At 44.4% G+C, this 27,071-nt stretch overlaps 1 protein-coding gene across 2 annotated transcripts in view; it reads left to right on the top strand.

Annotated features, from left to right (window-relative positions):
- The window catches only part of LOC146008595 (proton channel OTOP2-like), a 60,457-nt gene that overhangs the window by 10,461 nt on the left and 22,925 nt on the right, over positions 1 to 27,071 (top strand). The window contains exons 1-2 of one of the 2 annotated variants that reach the window (XM_083148052.1): positions 8,759 to 9,554; positions 23,349 to 23,485. In XM_083148052.1, the coding sequence (XP_083004178.1) occupies positions 9,221 to 9,554; positions 23,349 to 23,485 (471 nt within the window). In that variant the 5' untranslated portion in view covers positions 8,759 to 9,220. Of the gene's footprint in view, positions 1 to 8,758; positions 9,555 to 23,348; positions 23,486 to 27,071 lie in introns of those variants that run through there. The other variant, XM_083148053.1, reaches the window with a different exon arrangement.

Here is a 27,071-nt window from a genome sequence, read left to right as displayed (position 1 = left end):
TGCAATCCCAACTTCGGGCGTCTCACCAGGGCTCACGCCCAGACACTACTCTTGCCGTCTGTTATACCAGAACGCTCCTGACGTTTGGGGAGAAAGTGCTGGCGTCCGGCGCACAAAAGCGCCCTTCACAGGATAAATTCCAGCTGCCCCCTCTGACCGGAGCAACCAGCAGACCGTGCTGAGCCACAGACTGACATTGAAAAGGGGTGAGATAAATTTAGAGCCCCACTCTGCACCATTGCAATTAACGCTTATGCTTATTCTTGCTGCTTGGCCAAAATTCTTGGTTGCGTGTGACTTACATGCTAATTGACTGCCAGTTCAGTTCTACATTTGTTCATACATCTAACAATACCTGTTTATGGACCCTTAATCCACTAACAAACTACTAACAGTATATGGACATTAGCAGCTGCCACTTTAACATCAATTACAAAATCTTTTTGGTGTACACCATCAGCGGAGCTCCCCAATATACGTCCAGCCCAAACCCTATATATTTTTTTGAACTTCTTATTTTAAGATATATATACGCATATATATTCTAATATTTTTTATTTTCTTCATTTTTGCTTATTTTCATATTTTCATATTTGTGTTTTTTTGTGTATTGCATATTATGTTTTTATGATATATTTAAAAAAACAAACTATAAAATTTATATTGTTCAAGTAGTGTGTCCTCAATTCATTTCTCTGCATAACCGTTCTGCATTTGGAGTGATGTCTTTTTAATTACATATTGTCAGCAGCGTAAAATACACCATCTCTCCTGGTTTTTTCTTGCAAATCTTTTGGCGGGTAGAGGCAATCCCACAGGGGTTATCTGCAGCAGCTGACACATATTATACATCTTTTAAATTACCATTATGTGGTTTTGATTATTTCTAATTGTGATTTATTGCGCCGGGGATCTTGCGAGCTGTGATCTGGCTGTTAGACATTTTCCAGCGAGCAAGGAACTTTTTTTTTATCACTTCTGCGCATTGCCCAACCACAGAGTGACCGGACCGGGCACGGTACCTCCACCCATCCCCCACCACCCTATACCTCTCCCCACCTACTCACAGTGGAGCCTCCAGGACTGGTTTCACTCTGAGTTCTCTCCCCACCCTCAAAACGTCTCCCAGCTGGGAACGTTCCCCTCCACACTGCACCCCCCGCTCCTCACAGCATCAGAGGTGCGATATTATTCCAAATAAAACGTTGCATTTTCACCTATATTGTGTACAGATTATCATTGAACAGGTAGTGCCTGAGCGCTGCTCACATATCATTACTGGTTATAAAATGATGCAACTTCACCCATATTGTGTATAGACTATCATTGCATAAGTATCTACATATCTTCACTGATACCCCATTGTGGGGGACAAGCATGTAGTGCCTGAGCGCTGGTCACATACTATTACTGTTTAGTTAGCCTGCTAACTTGCTGGTAGGATCTAGCTGTGTTTGAAAAGGGCATCATCATACGCTGTTCAATAAGAGATAGTATGAGAAGCATTCGGGATGTTAGGAAGGTTCCTAAGTCCATTGTGTCTTTTGTCATTAATGTCATTGCAGGCATCCACCTTGCCTCCAAGGAGAATGCTAGCCAGGGAGTGGCAAAAGAACGGATCGGATACAAGTGCCAAATGGGCACTAATGGTTATGAGTTCTATAGAGTTCTAATGGACCTTGAAAAAGCTGCTTATGCAGCGAAACGCGTTGGAGGACACAAAGTGTGACTTTTACAGTGCCATTTATTACTATCCCCACTCTCTATGTCAAGTGACCGGACCAGCCTCTGAAAAGGACCCCACCAACAGCTTGGTATTAAAACAGCATCAAAGTGGACTCCATACATCCCCCCACAGGCTATATTTCCAGTAGGATTGCTTTCCTCATCACACCTTGGCAAAGGGTCTACATTATTCAAGTAGCAATTCATCCAGGACCACATCATAGTGAGGCACCAACAGGAATAGACAAAGACTAAAGGCCCCCATACACTAGCCGATTTTGGTCAGATTTCAGCCAGATCAGTCGGATCTGGCCGAAATCGGACCAAAATCGGCTAGTTTTGATGTCCCCTCAGATCCGATGCGCGGTCCCGTGCGCATCGGATCTGCGTCGGGTGGTCGGACCTGCTGCACGTCCGACCACCCGACTTGGGACCTAGTGGGGCGGCGCGGCGGTGGAGGGAGCAGGGGGGGCTGGGGACGCTGCGGGGGACACAGGCGGCATAGAGCCAGGCAGGGGGAGCCGGCGGGAGCTGTCAGTACTGAATAAAAAAAAACCCCATACAATGAATGGGCGGCCTGTGATTGGCTGAGCGCTCTTTCAGCCAGTCAGCAATTGGCTGAGAGAGCGCTCAGCCAATCACAGGCTGCCCATTCATTGTATAGGCTTTTTTTTTCTAACACTGACAGCTCCCGACTCTATGCCGCCTGTGTCCCCCGCAGCATCCCCAGCCCCCCCTGCTCCCACCAGCAGCCCTGCTCTGTAGCCCCCCCCCCCTGCTCCCCGGGTTTTTTACATGTGATAAATCGAGACGATTTATCACATGTAAAAAATGGCACATCAAGTGCCAATCTAATCAAGCAGCCGGGGAAGCTCAGGGGGAAGTCGGGGGCGACTTGTCCTAAGGACAAGTCGCCCTAGTGTATGGGGGCCTTAACATCATATCCAATTGGACTAGTGGGTGATTATACTATGCTTCAATGGAATGTTATTTATTTTACCACAATTCTTAATTTAATTTCCTTTAATATTTGTGATTTTAGTAATATTAAGTTGTGTATTGAATACATTTAATGTTGCAGCACCTGATTTTTAGAGCAGTTACCATTTCTTCAAAGGAAACAAGAAAAAAGTTTGGTACCGTGTTAGCCAGTTGATAAGAAAAGTTTTATTGTTCCTCAGTGAGAAAAACAAAATAGCAATCTAGCAAATATGATACCTTTTAATGGCTAACAAAAATGAATGTTGTTAAAATGCAAGCTTTCGAGACTTCTTAGGTCTCTTCCTCAGGCATGGTATAACAAGGTGTGTGAAGAACCACATATATATATACACAGCAGAGTAGGAACAAGATGTGATAGATGGACATTCTTAAGATCAAAACAAAACAAAATAACAGAATGAGCTTGTAAATTGAGTCCTTAATTAGTTTGTAGATAAGTAGTGTGAAAGTTTTATTGTCTCTAAGTTGATGACAGACCAGAGTTAGAGCTCCGATGCCCTCACTCTCTCTGGGCCAGATTCCTCAGATGTTGTAGTGGGCCATAAATCCCTCGGATAGATTCAGTCCTGTGTTAAGGGTGTCAAATGTTGTCATTAATTTGTATTCCCAGACCCTCCTGTCTCTTTGTGATTTGAAATTTCCTTTTAGTATAATCACTTTCATATGATCCTGATTGTGTCCTGGGCTGCAAAAATGTTTGGCCACAGGAAAGTGTGTCTTTTTTTCCTTTATAGTGTGGCGATGGGACCTCATCCTTGCCTTAAGTTTTTGTCCTGTTTCTCCAACATACAGACCCCCAATAGGACATTTGGTGCACAGAATCAGGTACACTACATTGGCAGTAGAACATGTGAATGTCCCTGGGATCTTATAGTCCTGTTGTGTGTTGGGGATCCGTACACTGTCTGTAGTGAGGATATGGGCACAGGTTTTGCAGCTCCTTACATTGCAGGGATAGGTTCCTCTTTGTGTAATGGATGGCAGTGAACTTCGGATTATAATATTTTTCAGGTTTGCAGGTTGTCGGTAACATAGTAGTGGAGGGTCTGGGAATATTGTTTTCAGGCGGTCATCTTTGTGTATGATGTGATGTAGTTTTTTTGCAGTTTTTCTTAGCACCTCAAGCTGTGGGTTGTAGGTGACTACCAGGGGTACACGGTTGTTTCTTTCTCTTTCTTTATATTGGAGAAGTTGATTTCTGGGTATCCTGATGGCTCTGAGGAAAGGAAAGGAAAGGAAAGACATGTCACCCCTGTTTTGAAGGCATGATCTAAGTTAGTATGCAGACTTCTTGGACCCGGGTGTCTGGATCCTACAGTCAGCCTGTATAAGCTTCAGCTTATGCAGGCTAGCTGATTCCTAAATCCACCTTGAATCACAATCAATGTTCATGATAGTGATACCAGGCTGTGTCCTCAGATGTTAAAATAAGATGGCCGGAGCAACTTTAAACGGAGCTTAAGGATGTTTTAATTTTTTTCACCATCCACCAATCGTTAGAGTGAAAGAGCCGCGATATCTACGGCCCCATTTCACTTCCACTTTCCAGGTATTGGTAAGCCCATGACACGCACGGCCATCTTATTTCTGGTCACAGAAACACGGATATCCATGCTGCTAACAGAGCGGATCATGCACAGGTGTGCATTGTATTTGTGGGACTATAAAATAGGGATTGGATTCCCTCATTTCCTAAAGAAGAAGTATTCGAAACGCTTTGAGTGTCAATTCGAATGGCTTCACTGGAGGCAAGTACCTGCAGGTCGGCGCGGTATCCCTGTTCTTCTAATCCCCTGTTCCGGACGGGTTGTTGGACTTACAAGTGGATCTGCACCCCGTACATCTGACCTTGCTGTTTGCCATTGTGGAACCTCTAATGCTGTTTTACATGTCTACATATTGTAAGTGTGGACTTTTATTAAAAACTGACTTGTTTTAAGGACAATTTGCACTATTTCTATTTTCTTGTCATACCTTGTCACATATCTTGTGAAAGGGTGGTTATTGTTACAGTTGGAACCAGTGCTTTTATATGGTGATATAAAAACCTTTTTTAACTTGGTTGTACACTGAGCGCTTTCTGCTTATCCCACCACTTTTTGTGTGTTTCTATGTATGATAAGGTATCTTGCTGGATGTTTACCTTCTTGGTTGGATTGAATTTAGCTGCACAGTGTCTTTAATTGCGCACCCCTATTGTAAACTACACCTGCTGTACAGCATTCGGATCTTGCAAATGCAAATAGGAGGCGTCTATCTCCTACAGAAGGCACGGTCTTTTCCTGGTTCACCTCATACCTCTCCGATCGCTCCTTCTCCGTCTCCACTCCGAGCTCCTCCTCTCCTACTACCCCGCAGCCAGTCGGTGTTCCCCAAGGGTCAGTCCTTGGCCCTCTCCTCTTCTCCCTCTACACCACCTCTCTGGGCACCCTCATCAGCTCCTATGGTTTTCATTACCACCTTTATGCTGATGATACCCTAATCTATCTCTCCTCCCCCGACTTATCCCCATCACTCCTGTCCAAGGTCTCCGAATGCCTCACGGCCATCTCAGCCTGGATGACCCAACGCTTCCTGAAACTAAACATGGCTAAAACTGAACTTCTAATCTTCCATCCCCCGAACATCCCCTCTTCTCCCACTATCTCCATCAGCATTGGTGAAACCGAGATCACCTCCACCGACCAAACGCGCTGCCTCGGTGTCATCATTGACTCCTCCCTCTCTTTCACCCCCCACATTCATGCTCTCTCACAGTCTTGCCGCTTTCACCTACGCAACATCTCACGCATAAGACCATTCCTCTCCACTGACGCGACCAAAATTCTCATTCACTCTCTTGTCATCTCCCGCCTTGACTACTGCAACATCCTTCTTTCTGGGCTACCTCTCACCCACCTCGCACCTCTCCAATCCATTCTTAACGCTGCTGCTAGGCTCATCTTCCTCTCCCGCCGCTCTACCTCCGCCTCCCCCCTCTGTCTATCTCTTCACTGGCTCCCCATTCCTTTCCGAGTTCTCTTTAAACTCCTCACCACCACCTACAAGGCTCTCTCCTCCTCCACAGCTCCCTACCTCTCTTCACTGATCTCTATCCACACTCCCTCCCGTCCTCTTCGCTCCATCGCTGACCGCCTACTGACCTCTCACCTAATCACCTCCTCCCACTCCCGTGTCCAAGACTTCTCTCGCGCTGCCCCCCTGCACTGGAACAACCTCCCGCCACCCATCAGGCTATCTGATTCCCTTACCTCCTTCAAGCGCTCCCTCAAAACCCACTTTTTTCGACTAGCCTATCCCTCCTCCTAACCTCTTTTTGATCCTCCTATCCTGCCTCCATTCCCCTCCGTTCCTACTTATCCTATTGTATTTCGTTCGTCCACCCACCTATTTTTAGTATGTTAACTCTTATAAGTAGGGTCCTCCTTCCTCACGTACTCACCCTACCTCATTACCTCACCTGTGCTCCGGTCCTGTTCTTCCCTCCCTCTACTTCATCTTCAGTCTCCTCGACAATTTCCACACCTACTCCTGAACTGATGCTGACGCAGCGCCGTACATAGCAAACAAAAAAAACAAATTACAAGGTAACGTACAGGGTGTGTTGAAAAATACAGTATAAATAGGGGTATTTATACTGTATTTTTCAACACACCCTGTACGTTACCTTGTCATTTGTTTTTTTTGTTTGCTATGTACGGCGCTGCGGACACTTTGCGGCGCCTTATAAATAAACGTACTACTACTACTACAGAAGCCTCCTGTAACACTTCCTTGAAGCAGTGCAATTCATTCCAAACACAAATCAGAACCATGCTCTAATGATGCCCACTGGACCGTCTTACCCATTGGGCACAATGGGCACTTGCCCAGGGGCCCTAAGACCTAGGGGCCCACCCCAATGGTAAAGACGGTGGGGATCGGGGGAGGCCCGGAAGGCTGTAGGATCGTGATGACTGCTCAGTACGGTGGCCAATAGGACCTCCCATCTCCCATCCACCGGGGTCTGCGGGCACCGGAGGTTAATCTGTTCTGTCTGCAGCTGCTTGTGCCTGCCTGCTGCGCAATGAACCACCCGCTGGTGCACACAGAGCCAGCGGCTGCTGCAAGATGCCTAAGCATCCCCCCCACACACACACGCTCCCAAGCACCAAGCCGCCAGGCTGTCGGGCTGGCCCAACAGCCGTGACCCTGTTCCATTCTCGGTCTGCTCGACCAAGAATTTGCAGATGGGATTCAATGTCCCCCCTGCCGCGGGACGAGAAGGGGGCATGGGCGCCAGCTGGGGCCAGGAATCGCCAAGCTTCTGCCGGAAGCTCATCCATTCCTGACCGTTCTCAGCAGAATGAGCCCGACTGCTTGTGAAGCAAACAGTGGAGAATGGAAAGGTGACCCAAATCACACTAGGTGACTATGGGTCAGGTGCGCCTGATCTGAGTTGTAGTTCCCAGCTGCTGCTCTATGACAGGATAGTTAGTCCTGTGCTGATGTACAAAAAGGGAAAACAGGGGGTGTTTGAGCAGCGCTAAGTGCAATAAAAATATGGTAATGTTATAGTAAAAAAATAAGTGAAGATTGGTTAGATCTAGTACAAAAATGTATTACTCTAAAATAGGAAATGACATGTAGCCAGAATACATGATTATTTTAAAACAACATGGGTAAAATATGTTCGTATCTCACCAACCAACCAAGTAGTATGAAAAACCTGGATGTTCCCACAAGTCCAAACGGATCTGAGGTGGTGTCCCCAATTGGGCAATAGGGAGGGAGTACCAGATGTATTGTCCAGGAGCGGCCCAAGTTGGCTCGAATTACAGACTCCCTCCGCTAGATGGAGTATAGCGGGCTGGTATCCTCTACATCTACCTTTTTGCTGGGTATTTGTATCCAAATTGGACGGGGGTCCGGATGGAAAACGAGCGGGTTGATATTCCCAGGATCTCCTGTTGGTGTAGACGTAGTAGCTGGAAAGGTTGGTGAGAAATCCTAACCGGTTTCGCTGCTCCAGGCCAATACATCTGGTCCTTCCTCCCTATTGCCCAATTGGGGACACCACCTCAGATCCTTTTGAACTTGTGGGAACATCCAGGTTATTCATACTCCTTGGTTGGTTGGTGAGATACGAACATATTTTACCCATGTTGTTTTAAAATAATCATGTATTCTGGCTACATGTCATTTCCTATTTTAGAGTAATACATTTTTGTACTAGATCTAACCAATCTTCACTTATTTTTTTACTATAACATTACCATATTTTTATTGCACTTAGCGCTGCTCAAACACCCCCTGTTTTCCCTTTGTGAAGCAAACAGTTCAATGTTCGATAATCGGTCAATTTTCAAATTTTCAAATTAGTGATCAACTCTTAATCAGGCCTAAAATGTAACACAAATGTTTGACCTAATAGTCTGATTTTTGTCTGCACGTGTATACTCTAAGATCGCAAACGACAAGCTGCATCCTGGTCACAACCTGTTTGACATCCTACCATCCAGAAGACGGTTCAGGTTCATCCCCGTCAAAACGTCCAGATCCGCAAGAAGCTTCTTTCCGTTAGCCATCCATCACCTGAACAATCCAATCAAAGCGAATGCAATCCCAATATCAACAGCCAAACAACGTGTCCCTACTTGGCAACCTGACCTCCATAGTCGTAGCTAGAAATTAAATGCTTGTAATGTCTTTATGTAATATATGTAATGTCTCCCTCCCCCCTTTTCATCCCTGCTTGATGCTGCACTGTAATCCACAAAAAATTCTATTCTATTCTATATTAACTTCATATAGCAGTAAGCGGTTTTATTTATGGTCGGCTCACTTTTTAAGTGGCGATTGATTAGTCTCATCCTTTGTCACAAGCAGTGATGAAATGTCTGAACAAATGTCATAATAAGGACTTTGTGACAAATTATGGTTGACATTATGCAACTACCAAAAGTCCATCCAAAAACAAAAATAATGAGGGAATTAATGTCAACAGCCTTCAGGTCTAGTCCACAATAGTTACCACTAAATTGTGAACATGTTGAAACATTAATGTGCCGCACCTCTGCCTACAGCACTGACATCTGACAACTACTGTATACCAGTTTACTTCCAAATATTCAGCAACTGCTTATACAATAATCTTCTTTTTATTTGTTTAATTTTGTAAAGGTTTATCTTCATATTGACTTGCGTCACAGTAACTATAAAGATTGTCACAGCTGACAACTCCTCCCATAAGCCAATGCTTTGTCCTGCTATTGAAATGCATATAAGTCTTTGGTTTACTTATACAAAGCAAGCAATTAGAAGAAAGTATCTGCTGGATGAAATGCAGAGAACAAGTTTTTCCACAAAGTGAACTCATGGAGTTAGAAAAAGAACAACTCACAGGGAAGCATAGCAGAGAAGATAATGACCAATTCATACAAAGGACATATTCATAGTCTGTGCACTGCTGTTTGACAGATCATATCTGCACAGGACCCGTGAACAAGTCATCATGGATACTTCTCCAGACTTGGACACCTCCAATGACCAAGTGCCAGAGACCAAAATTGCTATGCAAGGGAAACCTCCTGAGTCTGAGGCCTGGAAGAAAGGGGGACGGCTGCTATCTGGGCTTATAGGCTCCAACGTGCTACTTGTAAGCTGTGCTTTACTAACCTGTGTGTACACTGAGGATGTTGCCGTCTATGAGATTGACTTTCTAATAATCCTGTCTGTCATGATGGTCGTCTGTATTTTGTGGATGTTCTTTCAAATGTTCTTCACATGGAAGTACAAAAATGCCATTCTGTATAAGGATTGTCAAGCAGGACCAATATGGATGAGAGGTCAGTCAGCTGATTTCACTTTTTGCTATAACTATTATTATTATTATTATTATTATTATTATTATTATTATTATTGTTATTATGTATATATCTTTTTATTTTTGTACAGGTAATGTTTTTATTTTGCGTCTGTTAATATGTATGTCCTAAAATAGCATTATATATGCTGCATGATCTTACTGATCTAAATATGTTGTAGGTTATTATATCAGCAAATCTAAGGTATCCATAATATAACTAATATCAAGTGGCATTTTATGCACATGACTTCATAAATGCCACAGAATAAACCTGTATGTGTCACTTGTTTGTTTGAAGCAAAAACACTGTTTATCAATGTGATTGAAAAATTAAACAAATTAAATGAATTAGCTTACATAAAAGTAAGTAGGAAAAAACTAACTATAATAATATAGAAGTCTCAAAAGCATAGAGATAGTGGGGGAAATTGACTAAGAATACGAATACAATTTTTTTTGTATTCGTATTCTTAATACGAATACGAATGAATACGGCTGTTTTATTGTATGAAAATTTATGTTCCGGGGGATCATTTACAAATATGACTGCTTTGTAATCCCCAATGTCGTATTGATTCATATTAGTGGCCGTATATACGAATTCGTATAGGCAGTCTGCACGGATCAGTCAGATCCATGCAAGCTGCAGTATGTAAAAAAAAAACAAGAAAAATAAGTAAATACATTTTTAAAATGGCGTGGGTCCCCCCCCCCCCCCCCCTTCCCCCCACCGACTGTAACCAGCACCAGGCTCAAAAAAGCCAGGGCTGATTTTAAAAAAGCAGGAAACCAATGAAATAGGGCTCCGCTGACTTTTAAAAACCAGCCCCAGGCTCCAGGTTCCCAAAATACGGTGGACAGAATGAATACGGGAACCCCGTATTTAAAGAACCAGCCCCAGGCCCAACCAGCCAGCAGGGTAATGCCACAGCCAGGGGGAGACTTTTTATACAAGTCCCCCCAGCCAAAGCATTCATCTCTACCAACCAGTCAGCCTGGGCAGGGGTCCTGGGGGAGTGGGGACCCCAACAAAGGCCCCCCCCCTCCAGAACTTACCTGCCCAGGCTGAAGCCTGGTGCTGTCCCCGGTATCCCTGGGCGTTGGGTACTGGGCTGATTAAAGTGGTTAAAAATAGAATGAAAAACTATTGTCTAATACTGTGGAACTATGAGTCCCAGGAAGCCTCCCCCGCATGCTGGGACTTGGAGAACCACAAGTTCTCCGCTGGAAGTTCCACAGTAATAGAAATAGTTAAATAAATACACTGACACACAGGAAAAATAAAACTTTAAATACATCCAAAGCCCACACATACTGATAATGTCCGTAGCCGGAAGGACATCCCCGGCTGGCTGTGACATGCTGCTGGGGGAGGAGGAGCAGCACGGAGGATGGGGAAGGGAGGTTAGGGAAGCTGCGATGGATGGCGGGTGGCGATAGAAGCCACCCAAAGGTGGTGATACCCTGCCCTGCGGTGACGCGGCAGCTGGCTTTTAGTACATATGAAAATGCGGCAACATCCTGCCCTAAGAGAGGTCTATGATCTTTAATACATGCAGACAGAGCCTAGACCAATCTTTTGAAATGTGGTCCAATCGTTTCATGTGTATGCATGATGAACGATTTGGTAAAGCTGGTGTCACTCCCCTCCACCTTCGTTAGAGATCAATTGTTCATGTGAAATCGTTTGTACAATCGTTCAGTATTTCACACCAAATCGTTTGTCCAGGAGCTCTGAGAAAATCGCTAACGAGATTGGATCGTTTGCTAAATCTTTCCGTGTGCACCTTAGAAATAATCAAAATATCACGTACTGAACCACCAGACAATTTATACAGCCATGGATCAATTTTTTATCATCAATATTCAAGTTCAACATTAAATGATAGCAGGGACGTGCAGTCAGGGGAGGCAGGGGAGGCAGTGCCTCCCCTGTCGTTAATGACAAACATAATAAAATAATATAAAGAAAATACTTATGACACATATTATGTGTCATAAGTATATGCTTTATATCATCCTATTCATTTTTACACCATCCTTTTCTTTTTTAAATTGATTTCGGAGGCACTGGGAGCAGTGCCGCCGGCTATCAATGTTCAGGTTCCAGAGGAGGAGGCGGGCAGAGGGCGGGGCCAAGGAGCAGGCTGAAAAATCCCATTAAAAAAACCTGTATAGGCGGCACCTATAGCGGTGCCTCAGTGACAGGGGGTGCTTTCTGCCTATATTAGAGCACGCCCCTGTCACTAAGGCACCACTATGATTGGTGTCACTCTGCTGCCTGTCAGCGCAGCAGAAGAAATCCAGCTGCACGCTCCGCACCGCACCCTCCCCCGCCTTCCCCACACTTCGGGACCAAGAAACTCTGCACCCTACCGACCCCACCCCACCCCTCTCCTTCCCTACCCGGCTGCTGCACCCTACCGACCCCACCGCCCCCGCCCCCCCTCTCCTTCCCTACCCGGCGGGTGCGTGATAGAACTTTGCAAGCACCTTCTTCTTCTGCCGAATCTCTGCACCCCAGCTCCATCCACGCTCTCAACCCCGTAGGCGCCATGCCCGGAGCCTGAGGGTAAGTGGTAGCCCCAGGGCAGGGACAAGGCATACGGGAGACTCAGAGGCGGGAGGGCAGTAGCTGAGGGGAATGCAGGTGCCGGGCGCCACATGTCTGCAAGTTTGATCCCCGCTGCTGCTGAGTGAGAGCCGGGGAGCAGTCAGTGTGGATATATGTAAGGTACATTATGTGTATATGGGCATTTAATCATGTGGGGCATAAGTGTACTGTGCATTATGTGTGGGCATTAATCATGTGGGGCATGAGTGTACTGTGCATTATGTGTGGGCATTAATCATGTGGGACATAAGTGTACTGTGCATTATGTGTGGGCATTAATCATGTGGGGCATAAGTGTACTGTGCATTATGTGTGGGCATTAATCATGTGGGGCATGAGTGTACTGTGCATTATGTGTGGGCATTAATCATGTGGGGCATAAGTGTACTGTGCATTATGTGTGGGCATTAATCATGTGGGGCATAAGTGTACTGTCCATTATGTATGGGCATTAATCATGTGTGGGCATAAGTGTACGGTGCATTATGTGTGGGCATTAATTATGTGGGGCATATGTGTACGGTGCATTATGTGTGGGCATTAATCATGTGGGGCATAAGTGTACTGTGCATTATGTGTGGGCATTAATCATGTCGGGCATATGTGTACGGTGCATTATGTGTGGGCATTAATCATGTGGGGCATAAGTGTACTGTGCATTATGTGTGGGCATTAATCATGTGGGGCATATGTGTACGGTGCATTATGTGTATATGGGCATTAATCATGTGGGGCATAAGTGTACGGTGCATTATGTGTGGGCATTAATCATGTGGGGCATAAGTGTACGGTGCATTATGTGTGGGCATTAATCATGTGGGGCATATGTGTACTGTGCATTATGTGTGGGCATTAATCATGTGGGGCATATGTGTACTGTGCATTATGTGTGGGCATTAATTATGTGGGGCATATGTGTACAGTGCATTATGTGTGGGCATTAATCATGTGGGGCATAAGTGTACTGTGCAATATGTGTGGGCATTAATCATGTCGGGCATATGTGTACGGTGCATTATGTGTGGGCATTAATCATGTGGGGCATAAGTGTACTGTGCATTATGTGTGGGCATTAATCATGTGGGGCATAAGTGTATGGTGCATTATGTGTATATGGGCATTAATCATGTGGGGCATAAGTGTACGGTGCATTATGTGTGGGCATTAATCATGTGGGGCATAAGTGTACTGTGCATTATGTGTGGGCATTAATCATGTGGGGCATAAGTGTACTGTGCATTATGTGTGGGCATTAATCATGTGGGGCATAAGTGTACGGTGCATTATGTGTGGGCATTAATCATGTGGGGCATAAGTGTACGGTGCATTATGTGTGGGCATTAATCATGTGGGGCATATGTGTACGGTGCATTATGTGTATATGGGCATTAATCCTGGTTGGCATAAGTGTACGGTGCATTATGTGTGGGCATTAATCATGTGGGGCATAAGTGTACGGTGCATTATGTGTGGGCATTAATCATGTGGGGCATATGTGTACGGTGCATTATGTGTATATGGGCATTAATCCTGTGGGGCATAAGTGTACGGTGCATTATGTGTGGGCATTAATCATGTGGGGCATAAGCGTACGGTGCATTATGTGTGGGCATTAATCATGTGGGGCATAAGCGTACGGTGCATTATGTGTGGGCATTAATCATGTCGGGCATATGTGTACGGTGCATTATGTGTATATGGGCATTAATCCTGTGGGGCATAAGTGTACGGTGCATTATGTGTGGGCATTAATCATGTGGGGCATAAGTGTACTGTGCATTATGTGTGGGCATTAATCATGTGGGGCATAAGTGTACTGTCCATTATGTATGGGCATTAATCATGTGTGGGCATAAGTGTACGGTGCATTATGTGTGGGCATTAATTATGTGGGGCATATGTGTACGGTGCATTATGTGTGGGCATTAATCATGTGGGGCATAAGTGTACTGTGCATTATGTGTGGGCATTAATCATGTCGGGCATACAGTATGTGTACGGTGCATTATGTGTGGGCATTAATCATGTGGGGCATAAATGTACTGTGCATTATGTGTGGGCATTAATCATGTGGGGCATATGTGTACGGTGCATTATGTGTATATGGGCATTAATCATGTGGGGCATAAGTGTACGGTGCATTATGTGTGGGCATTAATCATGTGGGGCATAAGTGTACGGTGCATTATGTGTGGGCATTAATCATGTGGGGCATATGTGTACTGTGCATTATGTGTGGGCATTAATCATGTGGGGCATATGTGTACTGTGCATTATGTGTGGGCATTAATTATGTGGGGCATATGTGTATGGTGCATTATGTGTGGGCATTAATCATGTGGGGCATAAGTGTACTGTGCATTATGTGTGTGCATTAATTATGTGGGGCATATGTGTACGGTGCATTATGTGTGGGCATTAATCATGTGGGGCATAAGTGTACTGTGCATTATGTGTGGGCATTAATCATGTGGGGCATAAGTGTACGGTGCATTATGTGTATATGGGCATTAATCATGTGGGGCATAAGTGTACGGTGCATTATGTGTGGGCATTAATCATGTGGGGCATAAGTGTACGGTGCATTATGTGTGGGCATTAATCATGTGGGGCATATGTACGGTGCATTATGTGTATATGGGCATTAATCCTGTGGGGCATAAGTGTACGGTGCATTATGTGTGGGCATTAATCATGTGGGGCATAAGTGTACGGTGCATTATGTGTGGGCATTAATCATGTGGGGCATATGTGTACGGTGCATTATGTGTACATGGGCATTAATCCTGTGGGGCATAAGTGTACGGTGCATTATGTGTGGGCATTAATCATGTGGGGCATAAGCGTACGGTGCATTATGTGTGGGCATTAATCATGTGGGGCATAAGCGTACGGTGTATTATGTGTGGGCATTAATCATGTCGGGCATATGTGTACGGTGCATTATGTGTATATGGGCATTAATCCTGTGGGGCATAAGTGTACGGTGCATTATGTGTGGGCATTAATCATGTGGGGCATAAGTGTACGGTGCATTATGTGTGGGCATTAATCATGTGGGGCATAAGTGTACAGTGCATTATGTGTGGGCATTAATCATGTGGGGCATATGTGTACGGTGCATTATGTGTATATGGGCATTAATCCTGTGGGGCATAAGTGTACGGTGCATTATGTGTGGGCATTAATCATGTGGGGCATATGTGTACGGTGCATTATGTGTATATGGGCATTAATCCTGTGGGGCATAAGTGTACGGAGCATTATGTGTATATGGAGGTTGAGCGCAGTGGCAGGTGCAGGATATGCAGCTGCTATGGCACCCTTGATATTTGTAGGACCTGCCGCTCCCCTGCACCAAGCCATTCTGCTGCCAGTGCCTCACCAACCGCTGTCCTCACCGCACGTCACTGAATGATAGCTCTTGATGCTTATATTAACTATTGCACAGCCGCAGTGTTTTGGTTAATAGTTATTAATTATGTTACTTCTGTCTGTTAGATTTCATTTTTGTCACGATGGCTATTCTTCTCACTTGCTGATGAATATGGGATACGGTCACTAGGTCGACAAGAGGAAGGTCGACATGCATTGTGTTGAAATCTGAAGGTCGAAATGCATGAAGGTTAACATGTCTGCATATCAACATGGGGTTAGGTTGACAGGGTCATTAGGTCGAGACATGCATTCCGTCGACATGGGATAAATCTACAGTCTAAAGGTTGACATGGATTTTTTCACTTTTTTTGAGCCGACAGGTGGTATTTCATGCCCTACCATCCGCTAGAGTGGGGTGGGAGAATAAAATAGTGCTCAAAGCATGGCGAGAGCAGCAAGCCATGCAAAGGGATGCAGTGCACTTTTTAGTGTCCATGTCGAATGTGTCGACATTCAGTATAAACAAATTAAAAACCCGTTACAAGGAGGGCAGGGTTAATCGCACAGGAAAGTGTATTAAGTAATAGATATTATGTGACCCCTTAAATAATCATGGTATGTGAATATATTATTGAGATGAGGGTGTGCTATCACTGGACACAGAATTTAAAGCAAAATTTCTTGGGGAGAAAGGAGGAGAATGTCACTTTGGGGGGTATTCTAGTCCATTCTTTTTGACAAAATCCTTCTTAGATGGACAAAACCATGTGCACTGCGGGTGGGGCAGATGTAACTTGTGCAGAGAGAATTAGATTTGGGTGGGGTTTTTCTTCAAAGTGAGATCTATATTGAAGTGTAAAATCATGCAGTCAGTATTTTCCCTGCACAGAAACTAAATAACTCACCCAAATCTAATTCTCTCTGCCCATGTTACATCTGCCCCCCTGCAGTGCACATGGTTTTGTCCATCTAAGAAGGATTTTGTCAGAAAGAATGAACTAGAATAAACCCCTTTGTGATGCACCAAAGGGTATAATAAAATTATAACCTTTTTTATTTTTTTTCCTAAAATCTATAGCGAAAATAAAAAACACAGTACAGACATATAACATAGACATGTAAAAAAATGATAAAGATATCCTTATAGCCGTGGGGTCCCACTCCCCAAAATGTATATAAATGTATATAAATGTTGTTTTTATTTGAGCTGCAATAAAATATCTATTTTAAAGCTGGGAGGTGAAAAGTACCTCTGGGTACCCAATTGGTGCATTTAGCAGGCCCGTATATTTCACCACTCTGATTAAGAGATTATCGCATGGTGTGTGACCATATATTTGTGGGTACTTTTCACCTCCCAGCTTTAAAATAGATATTTTATTGTGATGTGCACAGCCCATACCGCTAGTAACTGCAAAAAGTTCTAAGAGTAAAAAAATCAGCAATACTTGCCACTAAGTTACAGAACAATACATGATTGCAGCTCAAATAAAAACAACATTTATATACATTTTGGGGAGTGGGACCCCACGGCTATAAGGATATCTTTATCCTTTTTTTACATGTCTATGTTATATGTCTGTACTGTGTTTTTTATTTTCGCTATAGATTTTAGGAAATAAAATAATAAAGGTTATGTTTTATTATACCCTTTGGTGCATCACAAAGGGCCTTATTCTGGTCGGTGCGGTCGGATGCGTATATGCGGACAGGACCGAGCGTCCTGAGCCCCGCCTTCCTCACTGCGTCCGAATACGGTAAGCCGCTGACCGCACAGAGCACAAATGGATTTCTCGTGTGTATACCTCCTCCATCTCTGGGAACCTCCCCCATCATTCGATGGTCGCAGACCATCGAATGCAGGACCGAGTGGTCAGGCAGCACCGAGTGCTCCAAAGCTCCTGCCTGTTTTTTCCAAACACAACCTGTAACATGGCAGTTAAGAGCTTATTGGTTGGTGGTTTATCACTCTCCATTTTATCACTTTTCAAGGCTTAGTACATCTTGTGCATAAAGCCTGATTCAGCTTTGATGGCATCTAAAAGTAACATTTAACAAAATGGTTTTAACAAAAAGGACTCATTCATGTAAAATAAAATAGCTAAAAAATATAAGGTGATTATTACAAGTGTGGGGGATGTTCAGTATTCTTAAGAATAAATAAGTTAGATTTGATATATTTGACTGTAATAAATGTTTACGTACACAATGTACGTACAAAAGCAGTGGTTGTACCCCTGTAAGCCAAGTAAAGATTTGACCCAGGGAGGCCATTTTCGCTCCCAAAACCACTAACAGCTGTTAGCACACTAGTATTTATCTCTCAGGAAGGGTCGTGCACATACGGCACAATATGTAATAACCTACCAGGTGTAAGCAGCTCTGAAATTCCATACTCTTTCCGATTGTACCACTTTGGCTGATACAAAACAGTTTTTTTAACAGTCTGTACCAGCAAGCAGAGTGATACCGATTTGTACTGGATCGCTAGCAGTGCTGCGGGAACAGACTCCCATAGGGCTGGTGAACATTAGGCAGCTCCATCTTCTGCTGTGCTAGAGAACAGTGTTGTAGGGACAGACTACCACAATGTTGGTGTACTGCCAGGCAACTCCAGCCTCTGCATGAGCAGCGACAGTGTGGACATAGCAGAGGGCCAGTCCCCATTAACCCATGGCCATGGCTCCTTTAAGCATACCATTTTTTAAAGGTAAAATGTTGGAGAGTATGGCATTCTGGCAAGTCTGTCCCTATTTTGAAAGCGGTAGTCATTTATAAGTCAAAGCAGGCCACTAGAGGGAGGTGTTTTTTTTATTTTCTCACAAAGAGTGAGGTGCGCCAAACAAAAAATTACGTAAAAACCCAGTTTTCAGGGTTTTTACTGCATGCAAAGCCCTACCACCGGGGCTTCGCTGCAGTGGGTTAAGCCAGTTCTAGATGGCATAACCCTATGGAAGCCTATGGGCTTCCTTTCGCGTACCATGCCACCCCGCGCGCCCCCCGCCGATCCGCTCCGCCCCCCCTCACCTATGTCGGGCCAGCTTCCTGCTGTGCTGCCTGGACCAGTGACCTCCTCCCCCCTGCACCACTTCTGGGTGCAGGGAGGAGGAAGCGGAGCCCTTACAGCCGGGTAAGGGTTCAGGGAAGGAGGGTCATCTCCTTTGCGTTAATAACCACATATGTTACTGCATATGCGATTATTAACAATGCGAATGCCGCCAATGTGCGGCCGGCGTTATTAGAGAATCCCACCCATAAGCTGCTTCTCCACCTTAAGAGATGAGGAGCAGCCATACCATGACTGCCCAACCAGGGGGGTGTATGGCACACAAAGGAGTCGGCTCTGGGACCCTTATGAAGCAGAGCTGCAGTGGATGAGAAAACAAGTGACCGGCTCCCGGGTCTCTTCTGTAACAACTGCAGTAGTGGCTGGCAGAAGTTACACAACAATTATCCATTTGTCTCCTAATCTACTGAAGTGCTCCGCTTGTCCTGTCACTGCCAGGTCTCTGCTGGGTGTCCACGTGTGGTGCATGCAGCTCTTCTCCCTTCTGCCTCCAGATCCCCGCTGGGCATCTACGCATGATGCGCCCTGCTCTCCTTAGTGCCGATACCGGATCTGCCAGGCATCCAGCGTCCATATGTGGCAGGCCTGGCTCTATTTCCTGCAGCTTCCAGATCCCCAATGCCTGTGCATCCATATCAGGTAACTCAGCACTTCGCCCACTACTGCTGGATCCCCACTACACACTACCCTTTGACCCCTACGCCTATCAAAGTAGCATATATATATTTTGCATGCTGTTACTCTCTATGTTCGCTTCCCAGCTGTCACTCTCACTGTCAGCATCCCTGCTGTCACTCTCCCAGCAGCTTCCCTGCTGTCACTCTCCCCACCTACATCCCTGCTGTTACACTCCCCACCCGCGTCCCCGCTGTCACCATCCGCGTACCTGCTGTCCCCTTCCCACCTGCATCCTCACTGTCACTATCTGCATCCCTGCTGTCATTCTCCCCACCCACATCCCTGCTGTTACTCTTCCCGCCTGCGTCCCCGCTGTCACCATTCGCATACCTGCTGTCCCCCTTCCCGCCTGCGTCCCCACTGTCACTATGCATCTCTGCTGTCACTCTCCCTGCCAGCGTCCCTGCTGTCACTCTCCCCACCCACATCCCTGCTGTTACTCTCCCCACCTGCATCCCCGCTGTCACCATCTGCATACCTGCTGTCCCCCTTCTCGCCTGCGTCCTCACTGTCACTATCTGCATCCCTTCTGTCACTTTCCCCACAAGCGTCCCTGCTGTCACTCTGCCCACATCCCTGCTGTCAATATAGGGGGGGGGGGGGCATTTGGCAAAGTTTTGCCTAAGGTGCCAAGAAACCTTGCACCGGCCCTGACGCAAAGCCATATAAAAAAAACGGCAGACTTGCCGAAATTCCATATCAACCTGCTATGCAAGCTATGAGTGCCATGTCTTATCATAGTGAGGTTATTTGTAGCATATTTTTTATTGTTTTACATTGGTTTTAGTAAAAATATATAAATATATAATTTGTTGCATACTGTACTGTTCATACTTACTTAACACATAAATACTATTTTACATTTGGTTACAATCTTATTACAATCATAAAAACACATTATAAATGATAGCGCACATTACATAATACTAGCTGAGGTACCCAGTGTTGCTCGGGTTTAGATGTGCAGTTAGCATTACTTTAACCTTATCCTTCTCTTGTTTTAAGCTTGACAACTCTTCCAATAGACCAAGGAGGTGGCTGTCTAGTGTCATCTGGAGTTCCCATCCAAATTCATGCAGCAGAAGTCCCTGCACATGCTCCTCATGCCCATGGTGTGCCCTGCATACACCTCTCTGTGGTCAGCTCCCAGATCTGACCATATTTTTTTTCTTAACCTCATGTCCTCTACCCCCTCTATGTTATGCATCTTTGCCATATCTTGCTTCCGTGACCTACTCTGTGTAGTAGCCAGACCCATTTTTGGACCCCCGAAACCCCCCACGGGGTCGGGTTTGGCCGTGAACCTAATCTGAACCCAATCAAGCCACCTCACATTGGTTTCATACAAATAGGTCCAACAGTGTCTGAATACATACCGGGCCCATGCCTGAATACATACCGGGCCCATACACCTCTCTGCAGTCGGATCCCAGATCTCAGCACATTTTTTTCTCTTAATCCCCATGTCTGCTACTCCCTCTATGTTATGCAACTTATCCATATCTTGTTTCCCTGACCCACTTTGTGTAAAGGGCCCCTGGGAACACCACAGGTGGAGACCCAGTTAAGCCACCTTGCATTGGTTCATTGAAATCAGTCCAACAGTGTCCAAATGCATAGCGGATCCATGTACATGGTATGCCCAGCATACACCTCTCTGTGGTCGGCTCCCGGATCGCACCACATTTTTTTTTTTAAACCACATGTCCTTTACCCCCCCCCCCCATGTTATGCAAATTTCTTGCTTCCATATTTTGCTTCCCTGACCCACTTTGTGTAGTAGCCGGACCAATTTTGGGTCCCTGGGACCCCTACAGAGTCAGAATTTGAGGTCTTAGTTATTATATAATTCCAAACATTAAATATGAATGCGGTCAAAGAATGTAGGGGGTGATTCTAGTTTAATCAGACAGGGCAGAATTCCTCACAGTTTACCAAGCCAACCAGAATCACCCCCATAGTTTCTATATCTAAAGTAAACCAATATACTGTACGGTAGGTGGTCTACTCAACTCTTCTATGAGCAACACATACGGTTTACACAAATTGTGGCTGATGAGATGTTTACCTCAAGCAGTCCATTCATCTCACTTGACTCCAAGCAACACGTATCAAAACATGTACAAATTGTATAGGGCAAATTAAATAGCCCTTGACCTGCAGGTATCAGTTGTATTGAACATGAATCTTTTATCTTGTGAGCACCTCCTCAGTGGTGTCCATGGCTGAGTTGCACATATTGCACATCAAACCATTAGGGAATCAGCAAAGGATGCATTTTGCAAAGTCCCCAAAGCCAGAATGGGAACAATACTGCCACCGAGAGCTAAAGGAATTATAGCTCATTCTTGAAAGGATCCCAGAGGGTTGAAATGAACAATATAGCAGCAGTGTATGTCCATCCGATCCTCCTTGAGCTGCCCGGGACCTTCCCATCATCAGAATCGCATGCAGTCTTTTCACATGTGATGTATTACATGCGGCCCCGATCACCCGTGCCGAATCCGGAGATCATATGTGCAGCACATACAATCTCTGGATCCGATCCGATGTGCACGGGGCCGTGCATCAGATTGGATGTCAAAACACATTAGATTTGGCCAGTTTTCATCTGATCTGTTGGCCGGATCCATCAGAATCTTACGAAAACAGGCCAAATCAGACCAGTATATGGGGGCCTTAACAACTGAGTGATAGATGCTATTCACAGTAGACTGAGAGACTAGACTGGGGCAGTCTTGCATCTCACTCAGAGTACTAGTCATGCCCTCGAAGTGATACGACTGGGGGTAACGTGAGGCTCTTCCCCTTTTAGAACACGTGGAGGGGAGGTAAGCCTACAGCAGGTGCAGTCTCACAACAACGTCCTATGCTTGCAACTGTGCACACACTTTTTGTGTGCACTACTTTCACTTTTGCTGATACTGTGTGTCCTTATCACAGTAGCACCTTTGTGGTACACTGAATTGAGTAAGATGTAATAATACTTGCAACAATCACTGTACACAAAGAATCGTTTGTCAAAATTCTGTAAACATTTTCTAATCAACATGGTAACATATTTTGGGAATTCCACAGCATTTTGCAGTACCCTATGGCCTATAGGGTAACTTACTTTACTTGGGTAATGTTTCATCCTACAGAATACCGATACTGATCAAAAACTTACTTTCTGGTTATGGGCCTACAGTACTTCACATTTATATGCATTGAAGCAACTATTGGCAGACTGGGCATGTGCTATGATCGCACTGCCCACACGCCAAGGTTCCTATGTAATCACACTGAGATTTCATACTCACAGTGATTGACAGAAAGGGACAATGTGTGAGAGGTACCTAGGAGTGGTGGTAAACAGGCAGACATATCATGGACATTTGTGTATATGCTTTCAGCTGCGATCACGCACATAACGAAACATGTTGCCAACATTGCTACTGTCGCGGCCAGTCTGCATAGCCATACACAGTGCCGGACTGGCCATCCAGGGCCGATTTCTTTTTAGAGTGGCAGCACTACATCCCCTTCGGCACACAGAGAGAACCACTGGAGTCGTGGCGAGTCCGGTGGCTCTCTGTGCGCCGATCGGGTCCAGGAGATATGGGGGCATAACACGTGGCCATGCCCCCCACTCCTGCATGCCAGAACAGCAGCGCATGCATGCCAGGCCCAAATCAGAGGCCCAGTCCGTTCCTGGCCATACACATTGTCTTGCTAGAGGTTCCTCATTGCTATGTCAGTGCTGCATATGCATACGCAGTTGCTGATGACATCGGTGGGTGTCTGTATTCTTTTCTAGATGTAAGCTTCACTTGCAATGTATAAAAGTTCCATATCCTGAAAATCTGCATCTTAGTAGACATCAGCATTGAAACATAAGTTAGGCCCGATGTCAGAACCACCTTGAGAAAAATAATAAACCATGGCACCAAATCATGGAATGGCCATCACATACTGTATATATGTGTCTATATGGCTGTAGGGTTTACGTCACACTCATTTGAGGTTTTTAACCCCCTAATTTATTGTATTTGCAGCGGGAATCATTATTTTTGGCATTGGCACCCTTGTTATGGCTTCAATGAAGATTGCAAATTCAGTTAAGCACCTGGAATGTATAACACCGATGAAAATCATCCAGCCCGTCATACAGGCCTTTTTTGTCATCGTGCAGGTGATTTCAAACTTCTCTTCTTTACTTTTTATATGTAATATATTTTTGTGTATTATTTTATCCTTTGTCATTTTAAATATGTAAATAACCTGTAAAGGTAGGACCAGCACTAACTAGGGAAGTTTCAAATGTTCCTAGCAATGTAATATAAAAAATAAAAAAATCATGTTTCCAACTAATGACACAAATATAAAAAAACATTTCATGAACACCATACAATACAGAGAGCATACAAGAGACTATGGGCCTTATTCTAGCTCACTCTTTCTGACAAAATCCTTCTTAGATGGACAAAACCATGTGCATTGCAGGTGGGGCAGATGTTACTTGTGCAGAGATAATTAGATTTGGGTGGGGTTTTACTTCAAAGTGAGATCTATATTGCAGTGTAAAAATAAAGCAGCCAGTATTTACCCTGCACAGAAATAAAATAACTCACCCAAATATAATTCTATCTGCACATTTTATATCTACCCCCCTGCAGTGCACACAGTTTTGTCCATCTAAGAAGGATTTTGTCAGAAAGAGTGAACAAGAATAAGGCCCTATAATACAATACAACACATAAAATATTCTAAGGCCATCCATAGAGAGATCATAAATGTGTAGGGCAGGTATTGGCAGGTATTCAATACAGAGAACATTCTAGTTGTCACCATACAATACAGTGAGCATCCTAGTGACTGACATACAATTCAGAGAGCATCCCAGTGACTACTATATAATACAAGTATCAACACAGTGATCATCATGAAAAGAGCATCCCAGTGACTACTATATAATACAGATATCAACCCAGTGATCATCATCAAAAGATCATCCTAGTAACTACCATATAAAATAGCGAGTGTCCTGTGACTACCATACAATACATAGTGCATCCTAGTGAGTGACAAATTAAACACAGGCAACATCCTAGAAACATATTCATACCTTGCCAAATGTCACTCTTAATTCTTCCCTCCACTACAAAGGACCTGCCTGCATGCTTCACCATGTGACTTACGCCACTGATGTGCATTATAGACTGCACTTACTAAAGTTTAGTTATTACGTGGGAACCAAGAGCAGAACTATCTTTCTCCTTCATCCATGTTATTTGCCTTCTCATTATACCTACAATTATTATTCCTCCAACTTTTTCATACTCTTCGTTCTTCATCTTAGTACTTCCACTCTATTATTTCTCCTCTACTGTACAATAGATATAGCATCCTGCTGACTGCTATACATCACAGAGAGCATTCCACTTGCTGCTTTACAATACAGAGGTCATCCTAGTAAACTCCATACATATTTAATATAATTCTAGCTTTCACAATACAATACAGAAACAATTATTATTTTATTTATTTATTAACAGTTTCTTATATAGTGCACACATATTCTGCAGCGCTTTACATAGAATATTTGAAAATCAGTCCCTGCCCCAGTAGAGCTTAAAATCTATATTCCCTACCATATGTACACGCACACACAGACATTCTAGGGGTCATTTTGTTGGGAGTCAATTTTACCTACCAGTTAATTTTTGGAATTTGGGAATAAACCGGAGCACCCGGAGGAAACCCACACATGCACGGGGAGAATACACAAACTCCGCACAGTTAGAGCCATGGTGGGGATTGAACCCATGACCTCAGTGCTGTGAGGCAGTAATGCTAACCATTACACCATCCGTGCTGCATAATGCATGAGAATTCTGATGAGGAACACACAGAATACAGAAAACAACCTAGTTACTGTACACATTTACTTAGCTACTGAAGCTACTGAATATCTCTCTTATTTCTTCCATCTCTTTATTCTCTTCTTTTTATATTTTTATTCTTATATGCTATTATATCATACCATGACACTATACTGTGAAAAGGAATTACAAATTCACAAAACATTCATGGTTGATTCTGTAATTGTTTATTCATCATATGTGCTACATTGTTCTTTGTTTTACTGTGTCCACTAAAATGGATATTGGATTAAAATTAAATTATCTCCCAGAATTCTCTGCAGCTGCTCAAATCTGTTATTCTTCTCCTTTATATAATGGGACTCTAACACATTAGAAACCGCCAGTTTTTTATCTTCTGGACTCCAGCTTATATGCTGTAAAATCAATCATTGAGGTCGCTATAAAATTCACTGTTTAAAAACAAAAAAAATGAATATCACCATATTTTCTCTCCACATTCTTCACTCCACTATAATAGATGTGTCCGCAGACTACACTAAGCATTGATTATAAAGTGGGAACTGAGAGCAAGGGGTCTTTCTTCCTCATTTTTCTTTCTCATTGTTCCTCCCATAATATTTCTCCTGTTTCAACTCTTTACCACACTTTCAGGTTCTTCCATCTTCATCATTTTGATACCCCTCCTCCTTCCTTCTTTACTCTCTTCCTTCTTATTATATCACTTTCTCTCACTTCCTTGACTTAGCCTCAGTCATGTAGTCACGAAGGTGCCAGGGAATAAAGGGTTTGTGTTGTCCTGGCTGCCAAAGGAAGGGGCTGTGGTCCAACACCTGTAATGCACACACTGCTGGTGGCACGTATTAGAAGGGAGCTTGTCCCTATAGGGGTCATCCATCAGCAAGGAGAGAAATGTCAGGGCAGATCCAGTGACTCATTGGATCTGCCGTGACATTTCTCTCCTTGCTGATGGATGACCACATTGCAAGATAATACTGGTGTACTCCACTGTGCTTTATTACTTGAAATGTTAGCATTTTCTAATGGAAAAGAATCATTCTGCAGCTTTATCATACCCTAATTATGACATACCTCTCACTGGGGCAGATGTATTAAGCCTTAAGGGGGCAGATGTATGAAGTGTTGTTATGGGGGAGAAGGGGTATCAGCGCACCTTATGTGCCCTGATACTGCTTCTCCCCCATGTACGACGGAGCCAGTGTGATGGTTTTGGCCCTATCTAAACAGCAGCGACAGCGCTGTCCCTGCTGTTAGCTCTGAGCTGCGCTGGGGATCTCGCGTGAGTAGCGAGATCCCGCGCATGTCAAGTCGAACCGGCTGGGGGACAGGAGACAGCGCATCAGTTTAAGCTGATGCGCTATCTCCTGGAGGGGACATCGTCGGAGGGGGGAGTTAGCGCTCCCCCGCTTCAGCAGACAAGATGTAAATAGATCTTGGCGATGTCCCTTCCTGCTTCGCCTTGCTTATGAGGTGAAGCAGGAAGTATTATAGCGACTCAATAAGCGCCGCTATAATACATCTTCCCCAACAAGAGATAAATGCAAGGGTAATAAAGAGAGATAAACGTCCAGCCAATCACCTGCTAACTGCCATGTTACAGGCTGTGTTTTGAAAAAAGTCAGTAAGGAGCTGATTGGCTGGACGTTTATCTCTCTTTATCACCCTTGCATTTATCTCTTGTTAAGGCTTAATACATCTGCCCCACTGTTTTAAGTAGTGGCAACAGTAATATGTACACTGTTGTTTCGCTCCATGTACAATTTGAACCAGTATACTGGTTCTGGTCACATCAAGTAAGGTTAAGCATGCTCCTCCCCTGCAGTACATTTGGCCTTCCTCAATTCTGTGGAAACAAACATATCTCCTCTTAAGTAA

The sequence above is a fragment of the Crinia signifera genome, chromosome 6 (assembly GCF_055691185.1).
Source record: "Crinia signifera chromosome 6, ASM5569118v1, whole genome shotgun sequence".
Taxonomy (NCBI): domain Eukaryota; kingdom Metazoa; phylum Chordata; class Amphibia; order Anura; family Myobatrachidae; genus Crinia; species Crinia signifera.
Note: the sequence above shows the minus strand (reverse complement) of the source record. Positions and strands in the feature narration are given on the sequence as shown.